General features: G+C 34.6%; 3 protein-coding genes across 5 annotated transcripts; all 3 read right to left on the bottom strand.

Annotated features, from left to right (window-relative positions):
- Positions 1 to 1,877: 1,877 nt before the first annotated feature.
- Positions 1,878 to 13,882, bottom strand: Prp8 (pre-mRNA processing factor 8). Of its 3 annotated transcripts, none has more exons than XM_066732178.1 (11): positions 11,380 to 13,882; positions 11,153 to 11,284; positions 10,214 to 10,997; positions 9,637 to 9,975; positions 9,312 to 9,417; positions 6,005 to 9,244; positions 5,708 to 5,877; positions 5,318 to 5,465; positions 3,202 to 5,243; positions 2,967 to 3,121; positions 1,878 to 2,273 (listed from the first exon to the last, which is right to left on the bottom strand). In XM_066732178.1, exons 3-11 carry the CDS (start codon positions 10,981 to 10,983, stop codon positions 2,119 to 2,121), a joined length of 7,125 nt encoding a protein of 2,374 aa, XP_066588275.1. In that variant the 5' UTR covers positions 10,984 to 10,997; positions 11,153 to 11,284; positions 11,380 to 13,882; the 3' UTR covers positions 1,878 to 2,118. The 3 variants fall into 3 exon arrangements, with proteins under 3 accessions (XP_066588275.1, XP_066588274.1, XP_066588273.1); XM_066732177.1 differs by lacking the exon at positions 11,153 to 11,284 and having other exon boundaries at positions 11,380 to 11,654; positions 11,812 to 13,882; XM_066732176.1 differs by lacking the exon at positions 11,153 to 11,284.
- A 150-nt stretch (positions 13,883 to 14,032) lies between these two features.
- On the bottom strand, positions 14,033 to 15,368 carry RpL19 (ribosomal protein L19). The gene is made up of 4 exons (XM_066732179.1): positions 15,317 to 15,368; positions 14,871 to 14,977; positions 14,609 to 14,772; positions 14,033 to 14,407 (listed from the first exon to the last, which is right to left on the bottom strand). The coding sequence occupies exons 1-4, from the start codon at positions 15,319 to 15,321 to the stop codon at positions 14,081 to 14,083; spliced, it is 603 nt and encodes a 200-aa protein (XP_066588276.1). The 5' UTR covers positions 15,322 to 15,368; the 3' UTR covers positions 14,033 to 14,080.
- A 7,832-nt stretch (positions 15,369 to 23,200) lies between these two features.
- Positions 23,201 to 24,398, bottom strand: LOC136776168 (uncharacterized). The gene is made up of 3 exons (XM_066731546.1): positions 24,126 to 24,398; positions 23,900 to 24,019; positions 23,201 to 23,788 (listed from the first exon to the last, which is right to left on the bottom strand). Exons 1-3 carry the CDS (start codon positions 24,396 to 24,398, stop codon positions 23,201 to 23,203), a joined length of 981 nt encoding a protein of 326 aa, XP_066587643.1.
- Positions 24,399 to 25,894: the final 1,496 nt, after the last annotated feature.

Below are 25,894 nucleotides of genomic sequence, written 5' to 3'. Positions count from 1 at the left end.
CGCGCCTGACCACTAGGTGGCCAGCGCCACGAGCAGCTCTCTCGCTGGCAAGTTTCGTGCCGCGAAATTATATAGATGGGTCCTTGATAAGGACTTATCGCACCTCAGCCTTGCTCGACAGCCTGCCCAATCAGCAGCAACCGCAGCAACAGAAGCAGCTTTTCTCGCCTCCACGGCCCACTTTTGACGCCTCCACGGCAGCGCCTCCACTTGGTCACCAGCGCCTCCACCGGCGAACTCATTGGGTACCATACTTTGGTAAGTATCACCCACCACCCACTGCCTACCAAGAGGGGACTTCCCCTCTGCGGCATTTTCCTCCCTCCTAAGGGAGATTTCTCCGGGGACTTCCCGGGAGAAGTTAAACCCTCTCCTTCCCCTCCACACTGCCTCCGAGGACTACCTCGGACCCAGTGTTCCGACCCTAAAATCCAGGGCTCTCGACAGAGTCGGGTAGGGGGAGGGGTAGAATCACCCTAGGGGTTGGGGTGGCTCGAAGACACCATAGCTCTTGGAGAAGGAGGCTGAAGGGTAAGGGGACTTCCCCTTCCCTAAAACCCCTTCTCCAACTCCGCTTCCTCCCGTGGCTGGAGATTTTACTAGGGAATACCCTAGGGAAAATTGTCCAGTCCGGGAGTTTAAAAGTCCGCGTTCCTTTCTGGGGAATTCTAGTCTCTGGGGTTCTTGGGAATCTTCGTTTACCGAAATTCCCTAGAATTTGACGACGACAAATTCACTAGGAAGTCGATCATTTTAGTCTAGCGGTTCTTTGTAAATATATTGTAAAATTTTGTACATTTTATTTATTTAAATAAAAACTCCTTTTACCTCTTATCTTGGCTTGAATATTTTATTCTAGAATAAGACCTTCCCTTCTGACCACAGGTTCGGAGCCTCTTGGGACATTGTTTCGCACAATATTTTCATACATTTGCTTTAATTTCACAGTATAAAGTATAAATGTATCGAAAGAAAGTATACTTGAATCTGTGTAACATGGAGAGTACATACGCAAATTTGAAGCTATAAAGTTTATGCAAGTTTATCATCTATATTCTTAAGTCTCTTATAGCGCATGTAGTAAGGTCTCGACTTTTGGAACCGATGAGTCCAGGTTCGAGGTCTCTTCGACACTTTTGTTTTCATTTTTTATAATTTTAGAATATTTATAGTAATCATTAATAACTTATTTGAATTGATAACAAATAAAAATTAAATTTTTATAAGAATATTTTAAGCGTAACTATGGAATATTAAAACCCCATTTTTACATATTTTTTAATCTAATATGTTCATGGCAATAAAAAAACATTCTACAATAAAAAAAAAATTTATTGGATGGAATCGAACTTGAATCTGAGGTTTGAAAGATGGAGGAGGATTGAAGCAGGACGAAAAGGAATTTTACTCGGCTCTTCGGCTAAACGAAATTTAGATCGAGAGGGAGAGAGAGATCCGATAAAACTATGCCGTTCTCTCTCGATCTCGATGTATAGCGAAGATGTCCGAAGCTGAGCGATGGTAACCGAAGGAGGTTGCACACGCATTCGCACCACAGTAATGGTGTATGTGCCTAACAAAGTGCTTTCCATTCGCGTCCGTCAGATGGCGTTAGTGGTTTTATGGAATTTTCGATTTCTAACAAACATCAGCGCCGCCTACCGGCAAGGATTATTTTAGGACCCTGACCCTGCCATATGAGCAATCTCCCGTTTTTCATCTCTGGTAATGCCCAAATGATAACGTAGGGTTGTTGGTTACCCAACTGACTAAGGCGCCATGTTACCTTAAGCATGGATGGACGAAGGTAACAGAAAACCCGCAGAGTGAGTGGCCCCTCACACTGGCGGGAATAACGTTACAACATATATTGTAGGTAAAATGTAATTTACTAAACATACATGAAAGGCAGACTAATTATACTACTTAAATTAAATGCAAGAATTGCCAAGAGAAATAGTCTAACACAACTATCAAGAATGAAAAAAAGCAGCGATTGATACAAAGCGCTGATCTTCAAAAATATAAATGTACAGTTTTAATAAAAATAATAATTCTGATCATCTTCCTCGTATAAAATGTCTGTCAAAAATGTCAAATTCTTGGATGTCATTGAGCTTAAGCAAACATATCTTCACGATCTGCTCCAACACCATCACCATCTTCTAAACTTGAAAAGTTTAAGAAATGTGCTGGCCTGTGTACTTCGTGGTAGAATTCTTTTGGATTTGCTAGTTGAAGTTCATATTTCATATTTGGATCGTGTCTCACCCCTGCAAAAGGTAAAGGATATCGTTGAGCAGTATATATACAGTGACCCACGAACGATGGCCATGCCAATACCATCGGACAGGGTACAAAATTCTAAGGAAAAAAGTTGTAAAAATTTTTTTGCTAGCACCCTTGGTTAAAGATTTATTTGCAATTAAGGATTATCGATGACAGTAGCCTTTCTTAAAGAGGAAGATTGTTTTGGTCGCATTATAAGACTAAAAGTGCTAAGATTCTGTGAATTAAAATACTGAGAAAAACATAAAGCCAAACATCCACTTGAGCTTGTGAATTGGTGTTTATGTTTTGATTGTTTTTATGATGGCTAGCACTCGAAACTGTCGACCGGCCTTCAACCATTTCAATAGGCTCAAGTGGATGTTTGGCTTTGTGTTTTTCTTAATATTTTAATTCACAAAATCTTAGCATTTTTGGCCTTATAATACGACCATTAAAACAATCATCCTCTTTAAGAAAGGCTACGTCATCGATAATCTTTAATTGCAAATAACTTTTTAACCAAGGATGCTAACAAAAAAGTTTTTACAACTTTTTTACTTAGATTTTTGTCCCCTATCGGATGGTATTGACATGGCCATCGTTCATGGGACACCCTGTATATATATTTCTATACAAACACGTAAGATTGATACAATCTTTTTTACAAACAAGCTCCCCCCTCCCTCCCCACTTACCCATGAAATTATAATTCCAAGATCCTTGACTAGGTACCATAAAGAAACCGAGAAATCGGTCGGATAGAAGCATTTGTACTTTTTCATAGTGACTGGGTAAGTAACCTTTAGGATTATTTCCCTTGTCCGTGTTTTGCTTTCCCCATTCAAAACCACTAGAAAGTTAAATGATACATTAATATCATTTTGCACGAGAAAACAATGATTAAAATGTAAAAAAAAAAGAATTGCTCACCTTGGCGTGAGCTTGTATGCCGTAAGAGAGCAGGAACCTGGTGTAAAGCTACATGTAATAACAATAGTTTTTTCCCCATCCCAGTTTGGATTCTCAGCCATAATTCGCGCATGTGTAGAAATATCTTGAGGCGACAATTGAGGTAATTCATTAGGTTGCGTGTGAATCCATCCAAGTGGTTCCATTTCTTTCAAGAATTGATGATTTGGTAGGGTATTCGGTAAATGAACTGTTTGATGAGTACCCCATTGAGGTGCCATCACTATACACCTAATTTCCTTAACTTGTGGATTATCAGGAGGACTAACACCATACATGTAACCAGCGATTTGAGCGCGTAAATCAGAAATTGTGACAAATTTCTTTAAAACATTCTTAGGTAAAATATACGTGTAACCAGTTTCCTTAATATCGTCCGATGAGACGTAAATGTGATTTGTTCTCAGATGAAGATTGGTCGCTGAAATTGCTCTCACACGCCATTCCGTCTTGGAGCTGAAAGTCTGTGTTTCATAATTAGATGTCGTGGCTGTGATAATTTCATCACCATGTTTATTGACGGTTCTTGTTGTTGTTGCCGTGAGCTGCGATTGCTCCTTAGTTTGTTTCTCGATTTCGGCAATTTGCTGACGTTGCGCAGACGGGGCACTGATCTCCATACCAAGTATAATGTCACGAATCTCAGATTGAGTCAAAGAAGCAACATTTACGTTGTTCTTTTTACCATAATCAGCCAAAATTAGGTCTTTTAATTGTACTTCAACTTTGATCCATTCGTCATCCGTAAGCGATGGCCAAATATGATGAGGTTCCGTAATAGTCGTTTTATCTGGCTTCAGGACTACCTTTGTTCTCTCCGTATTCACATGGAGTGCTCGAAGGATAAGTATTAAACGAGAGAAGGCAGTATAAGACGAAATAGTCTTAAGCCAGTCATCGTACAAATTAAATAGAACCATCTGAGGCTCCGTGGCTTTAAGGATTAAATCACCGAATTTCTCTACTTTAAGACAAGCTTGGAAAGGTAATTGCAATTCGGACCCTTTGATGACAATATTAGGAAAGTCGAGAAGATGCACTTCCAATGGATCCAGCATTCCTTTTCTTGTTACAATAATTTGCTTAGGTTGCTCCTCAACTGGCAACGAACGAATTAAAGCTGCTACTTCCTCCGCTGTCTTCCATTTCGCCAGTTGACCAAGACGCTTCTGACCAGCCCAAACCGAAGTGTGGATGATTTTCAAGAATAATTGACCGGTTCGTGGATTGAAGATAAATATGGCACCATTGATTGGCTTTGTCGTCAAATTCCCTTCGAAGGTTTTGTGAATTGTTACTCGATACACATTAGTATCGTCTACGAACCAGATGATCTGATTGGAGAACAGCTCTCCATAATTTTGAGATGAAAGATAAGGCTCGGTGGGCTCAGATGAGTAAAGTTGTAACGCTTTTCTTATTCGTTCTCGCAGCACATATAATGCAGGATTTGCCTTCATTATTTTTGCCATTGCCTGTTGTATCAATGGCTTACACCCTGGAAACCAATTACCATACGCACTGTGTAAATTATACGCTAAATCTATAGCTATCAACAGTCCAGTAGGGGATGGATAAATGGACATATTGTCTGTTGTGTAATCCAAAAATTTGGCTCTTGCGTATCGTTCAATGTCGTGTGAGTCATAATCTCCCCATCTCAATTGAACATCGATCCAGTATTTTTGAGTTGTTGTGTTATCCATTAAATCCTTAGAATCTGCCAAAAGAGATGGCCTGGATACGTTCCACTTGTATGCAGAGAACAGCAGGATATCGGCGCAGGAGGAATTCATTTTGTACGATTTTCTTGGATGAATAGTTTCTTTCTGCACAGTCTCAATTTCAAGTGCATCCAATTCCTGGTCGAATACTTGGCATAGATCCATAACAATTGATTCGTGCACTTTTTGCCATAAATGAGCACGGAAAATTTGTATGAGGGATATCTTCAAAGTTGGAATTTTGCCATGCATGAAGATCCCGGTCAAATCCAATTGTACCTAAATGAGACGTAACGTTCAAATTATGTGTGTTAAAAAAGGATAATTTATTTATATTTAAAACAGTAGTGTACCTGGAAACCAACGTACACGTTGGCTCTATTGATCGTCGGTGACCACCACAGTGTGAATCTACGGTTCGGAATTTGATTTAAACCAGATCTCTGTGCGTTTGTCAATTTCTTATATTTCATAGATTCTTCGAATCCAGAAGCTTTCTCCCTAGATAAGAAGAAAGATCTGGTATTAACTATGGCAGCAAATAATATAAGTTTTTTTAAGTATTCTCGATAAATGAAAGTTTTGTTGTCTTGTAGGAAACTGCATTAGATAGGCTGCACTAACACAGGGCAAAATAGATCTATTATTTACGAGTTTCGATAGGCCAACATTTTAAGAATTCAAATGTTAATATCCAAAAACTCGATAGAAAATGCTCTAAAAATTTAATAAAAGCGATTTACCAGAAAAGACCCTCCCATGTTGGGAAATAGGTTCCTTTAAATAGCGTATGTTCCAAAATACCTTCTACACCGCCAAGAGCTTGAATCATATCTGTTCTGTAATTATTCAAATTCCATAATTTCCCATCGTGACGTTGATGCGTCCACCAAAATGGATTTTGTTTGAGAACCTAAAAATTCAAGAACGCTAATATAAATTTTTCTGTAGTATATACTAATGATTGTATCACGTAATTTATAAATATGCCTTTACGAAATTCTTTGGCATGCTTGCTATAAATGAATGATCAATTTTACCTGATACTGTTTGAACTCCGTTCTAATGCGCCAACCTTTGTCATAAGCCAGAGTATGCCTATCTTTCTGGAAAAGTGTATTTATTCTGGGGATACCTCGATCCCAGCTATCTTCGAGGTCTTCCAAAGTCAAACGTCGATTTTGCGCATTAGCCTCTTGACGTTTTAAAGCGTACTCTGCCCAAACACGCTGAGAATCTATGAATTCCGATTCCCAAGGTTGAATGTATCTGTATAAGTTAGGGATTAATTGATCCTCGTCGTGACTCATACCGGATCGGAAATGAGTGATACCAACATCAGTCTGTTTTGACCATCTCAAATCTGACTGAGGGATAAGAACGTGACCCATGGAAAGCATACCTAGACCTCCCAATTCTTTGGGCGTGTAGAAAACAACAGGTGGGAATCTCGATGGCATTTTGGAATTTAAACCAATCTTAATACGCGTTTGAATTTTATTCTCACATTTTACCAAAAGGTCCAACAGCTCCTGTGTATTTACAACTGCTTCCCTGAAATATGTCATAAGCCCTATGAGAGCGGTGTTCCATTTATTGACAATTTTGGTAAAGGTTGTAGATCCAGAGGCCATGAGAATCTGTCTGACTCTGTTATGGAATCTCTGAAGACTCTCGTCGTCGACCCGTAAAAAGCATTGAGCAGTTCTTTCCTTGGTAATTTCGTTTTGCAAATTCCAAACGCCATCCCTGTGAGTAAATTCTTCATGAGTAGTTCTGCACTTTGGTAAGATTCTGCATTCAAAGCCACTCATGTTAAACAACAAATTAGGATTGTCCTTGCTGTAAACGCTGACGAAACTATTTTCCCATTGGATAGTAGTTGTCGAGCGTGGCAAACGATTTTTAATGTCCCAAAAGACAGCACGACCTAAATTAACGTCGTGCTTCATCAACCTCATCCGGGCGTCGCGTGGCCAGCATTTCTTATTATTATACCCTACAATATTTTCATTGTTTGGATCGGGGTGCTCAGTCAGGTATCTCTGAATGAGTTCTCTTGCTTCATCGGCTGAGAATCTCAAGAATAAATGAATTCTATCGACGTATCTGCAGTACAAACGAATTGGATGGGCCGTCTCCGATGCAACATCCTGGAAAGTCAAGAAATCATTGGGCATTTGCGGTGGCCCAGCCATTTCGCTAGCTCGCTGTAATCCAAGAACAAGTAAATCCAAAACCAATCCATAGTATTGAGCGATAAAAGAAGCGAACTGCAAACCGCGAATGATGCCGTAACTGTTCGTGTGATTCATATCTTTATAATTAATGACCACGTTGTTCTTCGCGGTCATATAATCGGCAATATTATGATCGACGATCAGCCTGAGCAGTCTATTTAATAAAGTAAGATCAATTTTTTCGTACAATTTCTCGAATTTTGATTCCAGCAGGACGTTACATTCACCATCACTAACGTCCCAAACGTCTTGCAAATTATTGATTCCTTGGCACCATTTGTACACCAGTAAAGGTGGTGGCTCTGTATCGGATGGCTTTACCCAGGGCGGGAATAATCTGCGTTTATCCGCTTCGTACCACAAATATTGATCTAGATAGGCATCGGTGATCTTTTCTAACGGCTCAACATCATAAACAGGAATCAAATGACTATAGAGATCCATAAATTCAATGCCAACTTCTTTGAATGCTCTCTGAGTAAGAAGATGACGCTTGATTCTCGACAGAGCTTCATGAGGATTATCATAAGCTTGCTCGATTAACCCGAGCTCTTCTCGTTGACTCTGGTTTAGCCTAGATTTCACACTGTAAGCTTCCTTCAATCTTTCCAAAGCTAAAATCAGAAGTTTCGTATCATGCTTGTAGGACAGAGGTGGAAAAGGAATAGGTGCGAATCTTCTAGATTCCAGCCAGTGAACAGTAGTGGTGTAAATTGCTACAGCTTCTTCAGGGGAAATGTACGGACCGTCCTTAAGATAATTATGTTGCCTTTCTTGCTCGGCCTTCAAATATAAACGAGTGAGACGCCCTAAATTCTTCTTACAAACTGTTTTATCAACCGTCGCACCACGTCTGATACGTTCACGATTGTAATGCGCGGTATTCGTCCACCAATCAGCTTTCATCTTGACATAACGTAGAATCATATTTTCAATAGGAATAGGCAGTCCCGGAACTTTCCAAGGAATGTTCGCTTTCCAGCATCTCCAGGCTTCACTAAGATGTTGAAGAATGGTTCGCGCTTTGTTCTGCTTGATCCCTTCCGGCATCATGTCGACAATGTCGTGCATCACTGATGCTCTCAGCTCCAAATCAAAATGAGACTCTACCCGTTGCTTCGTAACTGTCTTAGCGACGCCTTTTGAGTGACGACCCTCAAATTGTCGGGACAGCAAATTTCCAAGCCATCGCTCTAACAGGGGTGTAATACCTCTCATGAAAAATAACCAAACTCTCCAACCAGGCGCCCAAAATCCGCAACCAGGTCCTTTTCCGACCGGTCCAGTGTTGAAACGATAATATATCAAGTGCTTCAAATCTTTGCACATTCTAATTTGTCTCATAAGCTTATACTTGTATCGGTACATTCCGGTTAACTGGCCAACGTGAGCGAAAATGTACTGTAGCCCATCAGCAAGCTGAAAGGCATCGACATTATTCAAACGATACTGAACATGTGAGTCAATAATTAATTTTGTCAAGCGGAGAATTTCTCGACACAAATGAAAAGCATTTCCGAAACGAGACTTTTTTCTTTCCTTGGTAGTTAGAGTCTTAACTGGCTTTAAGTTGAAATTATAATCAAGATGGAGATAATTCAAATTTTTTCGATGAATAAGCAAATTCAACATGTTATATCCTTGACGACAAACTTGTAATCCAGCTTCTACCCAATCAATGGTAGTCGTTTGAAAAAACTTTGTGGACTTGAACGATCTGAATAGATAGCGTTTTTTCTGAGGTTTTGGTGACCTGTGCTTTAAAGCGTTTAACACAAAATACTTTAATAGTTTTTGGTAGCTGACTCGAACTTTCACTGGTTGTCCAGGAGGACAATGCTCTCTGTACCAAGACTTCACTAAGGGAATATCTATAGCGCGCCTTGTTCGTCCAGATCTTGTATTAAATGGCCTTGGTGCCCATAACAGGGCTATACCATTAGCTGTGTTATCAGTATAGAGAGGTGTTTCTTGAAGGAATGGCTGAACCTCTTCTGGTAATACAAAGTCTTCATCATCTTCTACCTGTGGCTCCACCGTCTAAAACGGAAAAAATTATAACAAATAAAACTAATTCAAGTCATTAAATAAACTTGCTTTTATTTACCTTTAAGGAATTCCTATGTGAGATTGGATTAATTAGCGGATCAAAATAAAATGCAGGTAAATCAGGATCTTCAGTTTTAATATAAACTACATTAGGCGCATGATACCTGTAAAACATAATTACTATACCATACAATAGAATTCAATTAATTGGTTTATCTATAAAGTATTTATTGGTGAAATCAGCAGTTTCCTTTTAATCTATGTAAAGGATACGAATAACAGCCACCATTTTAATTTACCACACTGCTAGTAAGACTGACATACTCTGTTCTATAAGTCTTTAAACTTGCGTGGAAAAATGAACTTATTAAAATATTACTTACCATGAGAGGTGCACAAAATGTGGCATATTGTTATATAAATAGGGGAAAGCAATTCTATATTCAGTCCTAATTGGCTGTCTGATGATAATTTTGTTAATGTCGTTGAATTCATTCCAATCTTCATCAGCTGCATTTGAATCTTTCACTAAAGGCTCAAACTTAGGACCACCAGGAATAGCCATGTTTAATGCTTTTGCAGTAAAGAAAGACTTTGGATCAAATAGGTAAAAGAAATTTTGATCCACTAAATCTGTTAATAATTGATTTGCCAAACGATAAAGTGTTGCCATTTGTGGAAGTGACAAGTTCCATCTCCTGTAGGTGGATCCATTCACGTATCTGCAACAAAATTTCTTATGGAAAATTTTAACCAATAAAAGTACAATGCATTCCTATTCTAATTACTTTTCAGATTAGCGTTTAATCCAATTGCAGTATTTCACAAATTCATCTCGGACAAATTTAGCAAATATACTGCAATTGTCAACTCACATAATGGTTGATTTCAGGACCCCTACGCACTTCATCATGAAAATATTAAACTTATACAATACAACAGATATTAAAAGCTGCTTACTTTGTTCCTACAAGTGGTTTGTGCTCGTAGAACCATGCAGCTACTGATTCATCTTCTTCAGAATCAAGTTCAATTTGAATAGCTTCTAATGGTTCTACATCTAGTACATTATCAGCATAATCCAATGGAGGCTCCTCATCATCAAAAGGTGGAAATCTCATTCTTTTAAAGTGTCTACGATCCCGTTTTTCACGCCTCATCATAATCCACATTGTTCCCCATTGTGCTATATACACTGGTTCGATAACCCATGGTATCTCATTCACAAAAGTGATTGCACCAGTTATGTGATATAAAACTTTTACATCTCTAATTTGCTCCCATGGCATTGGCATATTTTCTAAAAGTTTCATTACAGCGTGCGGCATATATTTCAAAGCACCCAGATATACACGCTTGTCATGTCGATACTTGCGACTGCTCATATCACCATGGTCACGAATGATTTTTCTAATATGCTCTGGAGGCATATCTTCCTTTTGGGCATCTACAAATCCAAACTTTCGTTTTTCTGCAAATCTCTTTGATTGTAATTGTTGCCATTTCTGTGCTTTTTCTTGTAATTTATCTTCTGATAGTACTTCAGGTTGCTTAGGCATTTGTGGTAAAGGAGGGCCTGCCATAGCTTGAAAATGAGCTTGATGCGCAGCTTGTGCTTGAGCAGCAGCTTGAGCATGCGCTTGAGCTGCAGCTAGCTGCACATGCGCCTGTTGCTGGGCCATCATAGTGGCCCATGGGTTTGGCCCCAATAAATATGGTGGTATTGACATTTTTCTATAATTATCTAAAAAAATACATACATAATATATTAAAATCCTGCAACTTAACATAATTGGATGGTTAGAACTTCCAATCAATGAGTATAGCATCACTTTTAAAAAATTTCTCACAAAAAAACGAACTAGTTTAAACAAAAGCATTAAAGCTTCCAATACTTACAATAGGTTTTTTCGTTTTAGCTACATTTCTTATACTTTCTACACAATTAGTATTTCTGTCTTTATCCGTTGCATAAGTCAACACCGTAAAAAGTGCAAAAGACGTAGCGGCTTTCCAATAAAACGAACAGACCTAATTTTTAATTACATTTATCTCATATTGTTTGACGAAAGATATGCTGATTACCGTTATTTATAAATAAAAGTAGAAATTGCAATTTTTCTCACCTTCAACCAAACAAACCCAAGCGCTTATCACCACATAATGGACGCTCCGAAAAGTAAGAGTCGAACCGACCGGCGAAACGGCAAAGCAGGTAAAAGCTTCATGTGCATATGTAGCACATACACTCACATAACAACTGCGGGAAATTGAGGGTGTTGGGCAATGGGGATTGGAGACAGTCAGTGATTGCACGCAGTGGACTGCAGTGGACACTGGACACTGCTGGACACTGGACCAAACGAAAACGACGCAGTGGAGTGTGGGGGTGGAGTGATCCCTGTGGAAGTAAACTTAAGTTAAAGCACCAAAGTTGCCAAGTCCTCCATCTTGAACTCGGTAATTTGATTCATTTGATTTTAGAACGTTTATTTTCAAAGATCAGATTCCGATCACGGATCAGGCTTGTCGCAGAGCTGCAACTTACAAAAAAATACCTCACTCAACCCTAGACGAACGTTTACGTTCGTGATCCGAATCCGATGCACTGATTCTACAAAAAACGACGTTCACGGGGTTTACGATCACTGCTGCCAACCAAAATTTCCGCGTTCAGAGTTTTGTCCGCCATGTTGTACATAAGGCTTGCCTGCTCCGTTACAAGTTACAACGCAACGGCTCCGAACGGCCCTGGCGGCTGGGTGCTGGCAGTTGGCACTCCCACTTATCTGGATACTCCATGAACTCATATTTCATCTTCTGTTTAATAGCCGTACTCATAGACGTGACTCGAACTCGAGTCGAGTTTTTATACTATAGTTTACGTTACATATACTATATATTTTTGCCTGAGTCGAGTTCGAGTCGAGCTCGAGTCACGTCTCTGATGAAGTATGTACCAGGGTCCAGGGTAAATGAAGCTTTAAAAAAAAATGCAGTTTTGTAAATAGTTGTAACTTCTTTGGGAAGCACAACACATATTTTCCTATAATTTGTTTTAAATCGTGTTTCTTCTTGCCTACCACTGCGATTACATATTGTTTATAATGCAAAGTGTGTAATTTTTTTAAAAGCATTCCCCTTTAGTTAAAACTGTAAAAATACATCAACAATATTTTTAACAAGGATTCTCCTCTGAAATCTGAACATTAGTATCAGCAGCAATGGTCTTTACAGTGTTTGTAGACCATCTTTCAAAGATTTCTTTAAAAGTTTTTGTAATTTTTAGTATTGTTGCTATTCCTTCAACTACAAATAATTAGAGTTTTATTTACATATATTTAATTAAGTATTGGATAATTTAACTTATTCAAAATCAGAATCTTTCATTGTATGTTGATTGTTTATATAACGATATATATATTACCTACTTTGAACTTTCTTATTTTATACCTAATAACTTTTGGAATCATGACAGTTAGCATACTATTGTCAACGTTTTTCCTGATCCATTATAACTAATTCTGCCCTGTTTGTTCACTTTACTTATCGAGTGATCATGCTAAACACATTAATAACATTATCAATTACTATTGGATATATATCCTGCAAAAAGAATATAGTAATATTAATTTAAAACATTACTAATTTTACTTCCATTATTATTTTTGCTTTTAAAATGAGAAACTATAGATTGAATTCACACATTTTTTCATATTCTTATAGACTTTTTTCTACAAGATTTAGAGAGGATAAGCCTTACATATATCACAAAAATTTAACATTTCCATTACTATATTAGTGTTAATAACAAAATTATTCATCTGTTTTCCATAACTGTAAATTTTCACCAAATACTGTATGCCATTTTCTCCACTATTTGACACACTATATTAGGAAATTCATATAGCTCTCCATCCCATTCTTATAATCCTTCTCTGTTGAATTTTATAATAAATAAAGTATTTTTAATAGAAAGTAGACTATAAATAATTATTTCTCCTTACATTTTATAGATATTTATTTAATCATATTTATCTAAATAGCAATGGTTAAATCATTTTCTTCACCCAATACAATGCTTGAACCAGATTTATTAGCTAAACCTAGTATATAAATGCAGTAAACTCATATTGCTGATATGAATGCTATTGTAAGATCGTCCAGTAAATTTACTGACCTCCATTTGATTACTTTAATCCCATTCTGTACACTTCTTTTTCAGAAAATTTATTTTCTATACTACACTTGTACATACTTACTTCTTTCATCTTTTTTTAAAACATTGCTGCAGTTAGTCCAAGTTAATCGAAATGTCATAATAGTAATGCAGTACTCGTAAAATTTCTTACTGTGGCAATATTCAGGAATTTATTGCCAGTAATCCTTGCAATATCATTTTCTTTGACTATCAACTAGTAGTAAATACATGTAAAATTATGCTGAAAATATGTACCTATTGGCATTAGACTCTCAATCACAACCTATTCAGAAATAGGTTGAGTTATTTCAGTAAGAAATTATAAAAGACAAAAATTTCTGACAGAGCAAAATGGTTTGCAGCAACATGGATTTCTAAACACTTTTTGAGCATATTGCTGCTACTTAATCGTCTAAGTTTACTCATTCTCAGTAGATAAATTAGTTAGGTTTTCAAGATTTATTTGAAGCTATACCTTTCACTTTTGCCAGAGTTAATTCGAAAAATTGCATTTTATTTAATATGCAATTAAACTATTTGAAATTTTATAATATACTTTTTGTAAGAAAATAAGAACATTATTTAATTAATTAAATTTTATTAATACAATAAAATTTGATATCATATTACTTTTTCTGTGCTGCAGCAGCTTCATCCTCACGTTGGTAAGATTGCAATAATTCTTGTTTTTTAGTAGCAATACGTTCTGCTCTACGTTTACGTGCTTCCCGCACTTTTGTACGACGAGCTTCTGCTTGATCTGATAGCATTTCTGCCCTAGCTTTTTCTGCCTTTTTCTTATGGATGAACTCCATTAAAACCCTCTTGTTTTTAAACACATTACCCTTGGCTTTCATGTAAAGTGAATGATACAGGTGCCTGTCAATTTTTTTTGTTTCACGATACTTTTTCAAAAGCCTTCGAAGAACTCTCATACGCTGGATCCATAAATCCTGTGAAAGAAGAAACAACTTTAATATTAAATAAGTGAATAATTTAGGTAATTTTTGTTTAGAAAACCTGGAATGAGTAAAGAGAAAAAAAAGTAATTATTATATAAAACAGCAATCTAGTATGTGTGTGACATTCTATCTTCAGATAAGAATAACCACAATGGCTAAAGTATAAAAAGCTATTTGCTTTCAAAGGCTAACCTTTTGTGGAGTACGAGCATTGGCAGTACCTTTCCTCTTACCAAATCCACAGTGACGTCCCTTACGTCGTGCTTCTGTGTTTTTACGTACACGTGCTCGAGAGTGAACAGCCACTGGTTTTTTTATGATAAGACCATCTTTAATCAGTTTACGAATATTTTGTCCTATAAAATAAATAAAAAATTGCAATTAAGTTAAATAAGAATATTTAATAGTTGACAAAAAACACAATTATTTATTTAAAAATAACATTTGTACTTACGAGAATTTGTGTTTGCAATTTCATTAATTTCATTAGGATCCAGCCAAACTTTCTTTTTCCCGCATCGCATAACGGACGCGGCAAGCCGCTTCTGTAGCTTTAAAGAACTGAAATGAAAACGTTATATTAGCACAAAATTTGCATTGACACATTTTACCTAATTACAAAATTAAAATAATATTCAACCAGATTTAAAAATATTTAAATTGTATAACTGAAATAAACGAATTGTAAGATAATTAACTTTAAATACAGCATGTTAAATCAAAGAAGCCATGTGGCCACTCGATATCTATGAATGTTTTACATTTAAAACAAATAAATCTTAAATGATTCAGTAACATAAATTTTGAACTAAGCCTCTATTGACTTTAAGGATGTAACACTTAAATTATCTATTAGTTAAATATACGAAAAATTTAGAAAGTTGGAATAAGAGCCAATACCTCATGACAACTCCACAAGTTCTTTCTTACAAAGAAATGCAAAATGGCGTTTTATAAATTTCCTATTGGAACAGGAAGCTTTGGCTGCGTTCGTTAATGTAATGCCAGCACTGAGCAGCGTTGCCAACTCCGCCATTTTGAATTATACGATGTATAGTAGGTGAGTTCGGAATTAAACTCTTTTCACTCCGACGGAGCTTTCCCTAGAATTCTCTATTCACTCCGTCTAGTAATTCTGGACGTTTATTTTCAGGGATTAGGGCCGGTACCACTTCGCAAATCAGGCAAGCCTCATGTCCAACATGATGGATAAAAATCTGAGCACTGAAAATCAGGTTGGCATTAGTGAGAAAGTGACGTCATTTTTGAAGAGTCAATAAATTGTAAACTGATAGTACATATTGTTTTGACAGTTCGCGACATTAATTTGTTATTGAAGTGATTAATGTAAGATTGTAAGAGATGAAGTATAGAAATATATTAAAAATAAAATTTTAAGAATAAGCATTGTGTGTAGTATCTAATTTAAATAATTTAATTAGGAAAGGTGCATATATTTATATCTACTGCAGTGATTTCTCATAGTTCATTGTATATAAATAAATTTGTATATTGATTAAAAGTTATTGTACTATTATTTGTCAAATAAAGTATTGTGCTGACAATATGTTGAAATGTCTATTTTATTAAGCAGTCGAACAAGTTTTTAACAAAACTCAATATAATAAGTTATTAATCGGAAAAAGAGCATCATGGAACTTCTATATTTTGGGTACGATCACCTTAAGTGAGCCAATAAAAAGTAATTAATCCCACATCACATTTACGTAACTCCTATGATCTGTAAAAAAGAAAAATCAATGTTTTTTAGTCATAAAATTTCAGGTATCGATAATGCAGGATGGTAGTCATAATATAATTATAAGAACATTTTTTTGAATGTTAAAAACATACCTGTAATCTCGTAAACTTTGAAGTTTTTCTTGAGATATTTTGATTTTTGTTTCCAAAAGTAGCATTTTAGATTTGTAGTACTGTTGCTTAATTTCCTCAGTTTCTATTTGCTTGAGGATAAGCTGATTGTAATTTCTGGCTCCTGCACTTTGTCCTTCACTATCTTCTTGGGGTATATCTTGCCTTAATACATTTTGTATAGGTCTGCTTATGGGATTTGTTAATAATTTGGGGCCAGCACCTTTTCCCCAATTTGTAATACTGCCCTCGGTGATCATTGCCTAAAATAGAAAAGATGAGATTTACAAATGCAATTTAAGTGTTTATGTTAGTTATTTAATAATAAATATTACATCCAAAATTGGTTGAGGATCATCTGCATCTTCCTCTAATTCCTCCAACAGACACCCAACAGTATTTGGGGTATATGTACATACAGAATCTCGTCTTGATGGTTGTGGGATATAGGTAGAAGTAGACGGTCCTCGACTGACATAATAGTAGTTACTGTCTTTGATGCCGGCTATGCCGACCGCCGATTTGCCTAACAAAAAGCTTATCTTTTCTAAGAAATCATCATGAACCGGGGCCTTTGACGTTCCACCACCTAAAGGAAGAATAATAGTATTTTTATCTAGATACAAAAATAATATTAACAAAAAAAATTATGTATTATATATTACCAGTTTTATACAGTTCAGATTTCCATGCTGCTGAATATTTTCTAGCACGCATTTTCAAATTTTGCCACGTACTTTTAGGACATATTTTACTCCATTTACTTTTTATTTTCTCTTTTACTTCGTTTTCTATTTTTTCCCAAGCTTTTGCTTTTTCTCCTGAGGTTGTGCCATTTGTTTTTTTATTTTCAATAATATGAAAATATTTTTCAATAATTGATAAGAATATCTCTTTTGATTCCGTGTCCATTTTGAAGCAAAATGTATAGAAGTTGCAAACAAATGCTTTTGTAACAAACAGAAACTTCAAGTTGAATTTATTGATTTCTGCAGTTTTCAAGCAAGAATTCATATTTAAAAACGTATAATGGATCACGAAGTTTCGGAAGAACATCATCAGCGAAGACAACGACGACAACGGATTCGTATTCTTTTACAACGATGCGATTATTTCGTAACACTAAATAATAATGCGTTTAGAGCGAGATTTCGTTTAACAAAACCACAATTTCTAAGGGTTTTGAGACAAATTGAGCCGAAGCTTCGAAATAGACAGCGGTAATAATTATTTATATGTTTCGTAAAAAAATGACTAATATTATTTACTTATTTTATCTATCTCCTATTAGGATACTATTTTCGCTAGTATTTTTTATGTATTTGCAGCCTTTTTTTACAGGCAAAGCTTGTTTTTCTGTAGGATGTATGTAAACTATGACAGTATATAACTATCATTATTTCTTTTTAGGAGTGATTCTATTTCATTAAGTGTCAAATTACAAGCAGCACTAAGATTTTATGCCACAGGGAGCTTTTTGATGGTAATAGCAGATTTTAATGGAATTAGTAAAATAAGTGCTCATCGTATCGTCCATGAAGTTTCTGAGGTGATTTCAGAATTGTTGCCCCGATATATTAAGCTCCCAGCAATAAATCATGAGATAATTAACACAAGCAAAAACAATTTCATGATTTCTGGCATGGTACGAGTAATTGGCGCCATAGATTGCGTACACGTGAGAATTCGGTCTTATGGTAAGTTTATTAATATATTTAAATTCCAAAAAATATACAATTTAATTTTTTTTGTTATTTCATGTTATTAATAGGAGGCGATGATGCTGAAATATTCCGAAATAGAAAGGGATTTTTCAGTATAAACGTACAGTGCGTCGTCAATAGTAATTTGGAGATACTAGATATTGTTGCGCAGTGGCCGGGATCTACACATGACTCCACTATTTTTGAGAGTAGCTGCTTGAAATCAAGATTCGATAACTACGAATTTGGAAATGGTGTACTCCTGGGAGATCGTGGTTACCGCAACCACCGATATTTAATGACACCACTCGCTGAACCTAGAACAGCCGCCGAGCAATTATATAATGAATCACACATCAGAACTCGATGCATGGTGAGAATAATAAATATTATAATAATAAAATGTGTGAGACTATATATATTTGATTTCATTTTGTCTATGTATAATTTTACTTCAGGTTGAAAGGTGCTTCGGAGTTTGGGGAAGAATGTTCCCTGTATTAACTATAGGTTCGCGGTTTAAAACACCACAAAGAACAGTCAATGTGATTTTAGCCACTGCCGTGTTATATAATATAACGCGAAGAGATAAGAAGGTAGAGAAAGCTGGCTTACGAACATATATGCGTGTTGACGAAAACGTCTTATTTGCATCACCAACGGAAGATGAACGCCAATATCTAATTGATAATTATTTTGCAAAGTAGTTATACGCCTATAATTAAACATTCTTATGCGAAGCTAATAGGAAATAACGTCCAGTATTGTTTACAGATTAATATAATATCTCGTTACCTCCTATTAACGATCTAAAAATTATGTGCGCTTCTTTAGCAGTCAAACTTGGTCAAACCTGAAGCTTTTTAAGTAAGACAAACTGTCGCATTTACATATAGCATAAGTTTTGCCTCTATATTTTCATCGTAGTTTCTTTTATTATAGTTGTAAACATGCTTTCCGTCATTGAAGTGCTATGAATGCATCGAAAAAGTTTATTAGACTCATGCGCTTAGGAGAAGAATTTTGTATATAGGTAAATATAAAAAACTCAAAGAAAAATATTTAGCCAGCGATTCTTAATATCTTTCTTTTCTATTGTTTTCAGATGATTTGACAATGTGGTGAGGAATAGTTTACTTCAGCTGACCGTGTTCGCAATAAAAAAAAACATCATTAAATATTTGGACTACACGAACAATCCCTATGCAGTGAAAGAAGAAATTCTGATTTTCTAGGACATAATTGTTGGTAAATTTAAGAATAAGTATTGAGTAAAAATAGAATCATGGCTTAAACTTGTTTCTTCTTTACAGTATTTATGATACCGGATTGATGAATTTTAAAAATTTTGCGTTAGAGTAACAGAGTTCCTTCAATTGGTACAGCTACGCGTGAATGAAAAGTAAAAGGAAATCGTAAATTGAGACATATTATGGGAATAAACTAAACAAGTGCAAGTTCGACATTACAGAATTATGCATATAGGATGTATTTACTTTGAAAATAAACTGGAACATTTTAAAGCAGCAAAATATTCTTACGCATTGTTACCATGAATGAATTTTATGCACATTAATCGTTTAATATTGAATTTTGTTAAAAATATGTTCAAATACCTAAAGAAAATATAGACATTTCACCATATATTCTCATTATAATACTTTATTTAGCTAATCGTAGCATATATAATAACATTTAATTCAATACACACAAATTTATTTATGTACAAACAATAATAAAGAAGTAACTGCAAAGATAAATGTATACTTTATACAATTACTTAAATTAAACAATACTTATAACTTTTTTAATTAAACATTTATTTCCTTTTTAATATTTTTACACATTTCTAGAATTATTTTACATTAATCACTTCAATAACAAATTAATGTCGCGAACTGTCAAAACAATATGTAGTAATATGTACTATCAGTTTACAATTTATTGACTCTTCAAAAATGACGTCACTTTCTCACTAATGCCAACCTGATTTTCAGTGCTCAGATTTTTATCCATCATGTTGGACATGAGGCTTGCCTGATTTGCGAAGTGGTACCGGCCCTTAGATCCAGATCTCGGATCAAACTTAACGCAGTGTCGCAACTTAAGAAAAAAAAACTAGATCACCCTAGACTAATCCGGATCTAGTGAGGAGGCTTTCGCGAGAGTGAATCCGGATCCAGATTTAAATAGAGGACGTTTATTTTCAGGGATTAGATCCAGATCTCGGATCAGACTTACCGCAGTGTCGCAGCTTACGAAAAAATAAACTAGATCACCCTAGACTAATCCGGATCTGGTGAGGGGGCTTTCGCGAGAGTGAATCCGGATCCAGATTTAAGTAGAGTAATTAGGGCCTATTCAGGTGTGGAAATTTTAGCTGTCATTAGTGGCATTATTCTAATCAACAAAAGGTAAATATTAAATTTCCAATTTGTTTTGCTAAAGATAAAGAAAGAAGTATAATAATCATTAATAATTTTCACTTTTTATATAATATATTAATTTTCTTACATAATTTCTCTTAATAACATATTATTTACAGATTAAACAATGGATTTTATGAATTTATGGAATATTTTATTTGAAAATGATGAGGAGGAAGATAATAATACATCATCTTCCTCCTCATAATTTTCAAATAAAATATTCCATAAATTCATAAAATCCATTGTTTAATCTGTAAATAATATATTATTAAGAGAAATTATGTAAGAAAATTAATATATTATATAAAAAGTGAAAATTATTAATGATTATTATACTTCTTTCTTTATCTTTAGCAAAACAAATTGGAAATTTAATATTTATCTTTTGTTGATTAGAATAATGCCACTAATGACAGCTAAAATTTCCACACCTGAATAGGCCCTAATTACTCTACTTAAATCTGGATCCGGATTCACTCTCGCGAAAGCCTCCTCACCAGATCCGGATTAGTCTAGGGTGATCTAGTATTTTTTTTCATAAGTTGCGACACTGCGGCAAGTTTGATCCGAGATCTGGATCTAATCCCTGAAAATAAACGTCCAGAGTAAAGCCTACGGCACACTATGCTTTTTTGCTTGCTATATTTCTTGTTGGATTTTGATGCTACCTGTCTTGTCGGTTACTATGGTGGTTAAAATGTTGGTAGTGCTGCTGGTTTGGCTTCACACTAGATATTAATACTGCGATGAGTGCGGTGCTGGACGGCTATTGTGATTGGTTGCATTGCTTGGTATAGTATACGTGGAAGGGTAGCATTTAAATTTAACTCCAAAACAGTGAAAGATATTTGTTAATATTAACAAGTACAAAATAATATTAATATGGAAAATATTATTGCTACTAATGTAATATTACGTCGTAGAATAAATGCAGCGACTGTAATGTTAATAATTAATAATTTAAAAAAACAAAACAACTGTCGGCGACGTTTATGGTGCCGAAAATGGTTGCAACGTCGTGACACAGATGAAAACAATAATGTTTTAAAGATGTTATTTAATGAGCTTAGGTATATAAATATTTTGAATGTAAATATTGCGTACGATTATTTATAGATCGTAATATTTATAGTATATTATAATTTAATTATTAAATTGTCTTTTCAATCAGACTAGAAGATCCCACGTCATTTACAAATTATATTCGTTTAGAAGAAGGCATTATGAACGAATTAATAGATTTGGTTACTCCATTCATTAAAAAACACAATACCATTTTAAGAGAAGCAATTTCTCCAAAGATACGCTTAGCTACAACTCTTAGGTATCTAGCTACGGGTAGTACTTTTCAAGATTTATCTTATTCAACAAGAATTGCTCCAAATACATTATCGCAGCTAATTCCAGAAACACTAAAAGCTATTATTATGGTTCTTGAACAGAAGGTCATACCATTTCCAGTGAAAGCAGATGATTGGACAGTCATAGCAGAGAAATTTAACATTTTATGGCAATTTCCACATTGCGTAGGTGCTTTGGATGGAAAGCATATTGCCTTTCGTCCTCCTCGCTCTGAAGGATCGAAATATCGCAATTATAAAGGATCCGATAGTATTATTCTTATGGCCTTAGTTGACGCAGAATATAAGTTTTTATATGTCGATGTTGGAAAAAATGGCCGCACACATGACTCATTAGTATTTCGTAATAGCTGTTTAGGAGAAAAGCTTAAAAATAAATCTTTACATTTACCAGAACCGAATGCAGTTTCAGGCTGTACATATAATTTACCATATGTTATAATAGCAGATGATGCATTTTCACTACATGTAAATTTAATGAAACCGTACCCTGAAAGAAATCTAACACACGAAAAAAAAATTTTTAATTATCGCTTAAGCCGAGCACGTAGGGTAGTAGAAAATGCTTTCGGTATTCTTACCAATAGATTTCGAATACTGTTAAATCCTATACCATTATCTGTTGAAAAAGTAGAAATGATTACATATGTGTGTATACTTTTACATAATTTTATATTAGGTAACAAAATTCTTAAAAAATCATATATTCCATTTGAATACAGGAAAGAAAATACAGATGCACCAAGATGTTCGTTAAGAAATGTATGCCAGCAAAGTGGGAATCATTCTTCTCGCGAGGCTCAAAATGTAAGAAATTTATTCCTCGAATATTTTAATGATATTGGTGCTGTATTTTGGCAGGAAGATGCTGTTAATGGTGGAAATTATTAATATTTCATAGAAAGATTTTTTATAATTATAGCTTTAGGACATGTATAGTTTAACACAAACAAAAATTTATTCATACTTATTAAAATTTGTTATACAAACGTTGAATAATGAAAATGTTTCATTTAATATCTTAAAACTTATTTAAACAATAATATTCATTAAGCAATTTTAAATAACAAAATAAAACAAATATATGCCTATACATCTACGCTAGCTGGCTTTATTATATAGTAAACGACATTTTTGTTTCCTTTGTAATTAAATCATTTTGTTTTATTTAGGAGAACAAAGTATATTTTTTATATATACTATATACGCATAACTTAAAAAGGAAGCTTACACTCTAATAAATATAAAATCATAACCTAAGTTTCACATTTTTAATGCTTCAATATAAAAACTAAAGATATATCACAGACTTCGTTAAATAAAATCTTGAAATAATAAGTCTTATCTTTCAGCTTCCACACAACAAAGTACATACCAAGGTGTACTTCAATATGAACTATGCTTTAATTATAGTCATAGTTAAACAGCATCTTGTAATAATAAGTCTTTACTTTTAGCTTCCATAACAGCATTTACCAACATGTTTAAAGTATGAAATTTTAACTCCTCAGTATTTATTGTTTCTACAATAGATCCTAGAAATGACATGCAAGCATTGACAGGATGTAATGCTTTCAAAGAAATATCTTTTTGTGGTATATCTAATGACGACTGTATTACTACTGGCGCTTTCATTGAATCTGCTAGTTTTTCTATGGCATCATTAAAATTATATTCAGTATTAGTATTAGCTTTACGTTTACGTTTATTTGTTTTGGATAAAGATTTGGGTGGATTCATATCACTATCTACTCCTGAAGATGCCATTGATATCGTAGGACTGACTGAGCGAGAAGATGTTAAAGGTACATCCTTCTGAGAAAACACATGATTTGTAATTATTGGATCATCAATTGATTGCTCTTCTAAATCAGCTGTTTGATGACTATCGAGAATATTTAAATCTAACCAGACTTCAGGTTCTTCATCGTGATAATTATTTGTTGTTGATAATTCTTCTTTATCATTCTCACTACTTTTTAAAAGATTTTCTTGCACATTATCTAACTGTAGAAAATAATTATTTAATTTTGACAAATTATTATTAAAAAATATTAATACTTTACAGTTTTATTAACATATTGCTACACAATTAGTAAGTTACTAAAATATACTTACAAACTTAACTGTATCTCTTGACATGCTATATCTTTTAGTTGAGTCATGACTTTTTCGTGGAATAAAATAAGTTTCAAGAAATTTTAAATTATCAAAATACCACAACGTTGGCTTATAAACCTTAAAACAAATTGAAAATATTTTAATATAATATTCAAATAATATAATCAAAAAAGAGTAAGAAATCTAATGATTTGAAATAAGTTTTTGAGTGTATTATACATACATCATCAAATCCTGTCCCTGATTTTATTGAAGCTTTAACTTTCTGATTCTCAATATTAAACTGGTTCCTTAAATTATGAAGTTTAGTTGAGCATTCAACTTCAGTTGTTCCTGGTCTTTGTGATGAAACGTTGAGACAAATTCTTTTTAATGCTTCGCTTCTTTTATGCTTGTTATGGTAATGAACAGAGTTAGTAGCATACAAACATGGTTCATCTTTATAAGACTCTATCAAGCATAAGACAGCTTCATTATTCCACTTCTTTTGTGTCATTTTCGTTTTATAATTAATTTTTCCGTGCTTTATATATGTATACAGGGTGTATCTCTAACGGCGGCATATAGGAGATTCGTGTTAGTTGACTATAGCGCTCAGGAAGATGGTAACTGAGAGCGCTGATTGGTCAATATCATGTAGTGCCAACTTGAAATGGTCCGTTACCAATAGATGAATACGAAAAATGAGACCCATCCGCCATTTTGGAGTGGAGAAGTGTTTACATGCTAGTTGTAGCAGAAAGAGGTGTGAAATGTAAAAATGCCAAATAGTGAGGTTACTAAAGTAAAAATGGAAAATAATGAATAGAAAGTAAGAATATTCGAACTGTCCATTCATTATTTTCCATTTTTACTTTAGTAACCTCACTATTTGACATTTTTCCATTTCACACCTCTTTCTGCTACAACTAGCATGTAAACACTTCTCCACTCCAAAATGGCGGATGGGTCTCATTTTTCGTATTCATCTATTGGTAACGGACCATTTCAAGTTGGCACTACATGATATTGACCAATCAGCGCTCTCAGTTACTATCGTCCTGAGCGCTATAGTCAACTAACACGAATCTCCTATATGCCGCCGTTAGAGATACACCCTGTATAGGTATTTGTTTGAATATACCGCGGACAAACCACGTGTGTAATATGATTTATCACTTATTGTTATAATATAATTGTATTGTAATTGCAATAACTAAATAAAATTCTTTAAAAAAACCGGCTGCCATGAGCTTGAAGGAGATAAATTATGAAACGTCGGGAAACTCATGGCTCATATAGTATACCACCTTATTATAATGATCCTCCTGCCAAAATACTAAACTAGCATGATAAATAGCACCAGTTCTAACAACAAATCCATCGGAAAAATAAGCACTGTTCCAATCAAGTGACGTCATTTTCCAGCTTCTAAGCAAGCAAGCTAGCCAACACAGTAGCCCGCAAGCAAACTAGCACGAAATCCAGCATAGTGTGCCGCAGGCTTAATTAGGGCCTATTCAGGTGTGGAAATTTTAGCTGTCATTAGTGGCATTATTATAATCAACAAAAGGTAAATATTAAATGTCCAATTTGTTTTGCTAAAGATAAAGAAAGAAGTATAATAATCATTAATAATTTTCACTTTTTATATAATATATTAATTTTCTTACATAATTTCTCTTAATAACATATTATTTACAGATTAAACAATGGATTATATGAATTTATGGAATATTTTATTTGAAAATGATGAGGAGGAAAATAATAATACATCATCTTCCTCCTCATCATTTTCAAATAAAATATTCCATAAATTCATATAATCCATTGTTTAATCTGTAAATAATATGTTATTAAGAGAAATTATGTAAGAAAATTAATATATTATATAGAAGGTGAAAATTATTAATGATTATTATACTTCTTTCTTTATCTTTAGCAAAACAAATTGGACATTTAATATTTACCTTTTGTTGATTAGAATAATGCCACTAATGACAGCTAAAATTT

Source organism: Prorops nasuta, unplaced genomic scaffold (genome assembly GCF_024137725.1).
Source record: "Prorops nasuta isolate Cenicafe-Biocafe unplaced genomic scaffold, Cenicafe_Pnas_1.2 PNAS00009, whole genome shotgun sequence".
Taxonomy (NCBI): Eukaryota; Metazoa; Arthropoda; class Insecta; order Hymenoptera; family Bethylidae; genus Prorops; species Prorops nasuta.
This window is presented reverse-complemented; position numbering and strand designations above follow the sequence as displayed.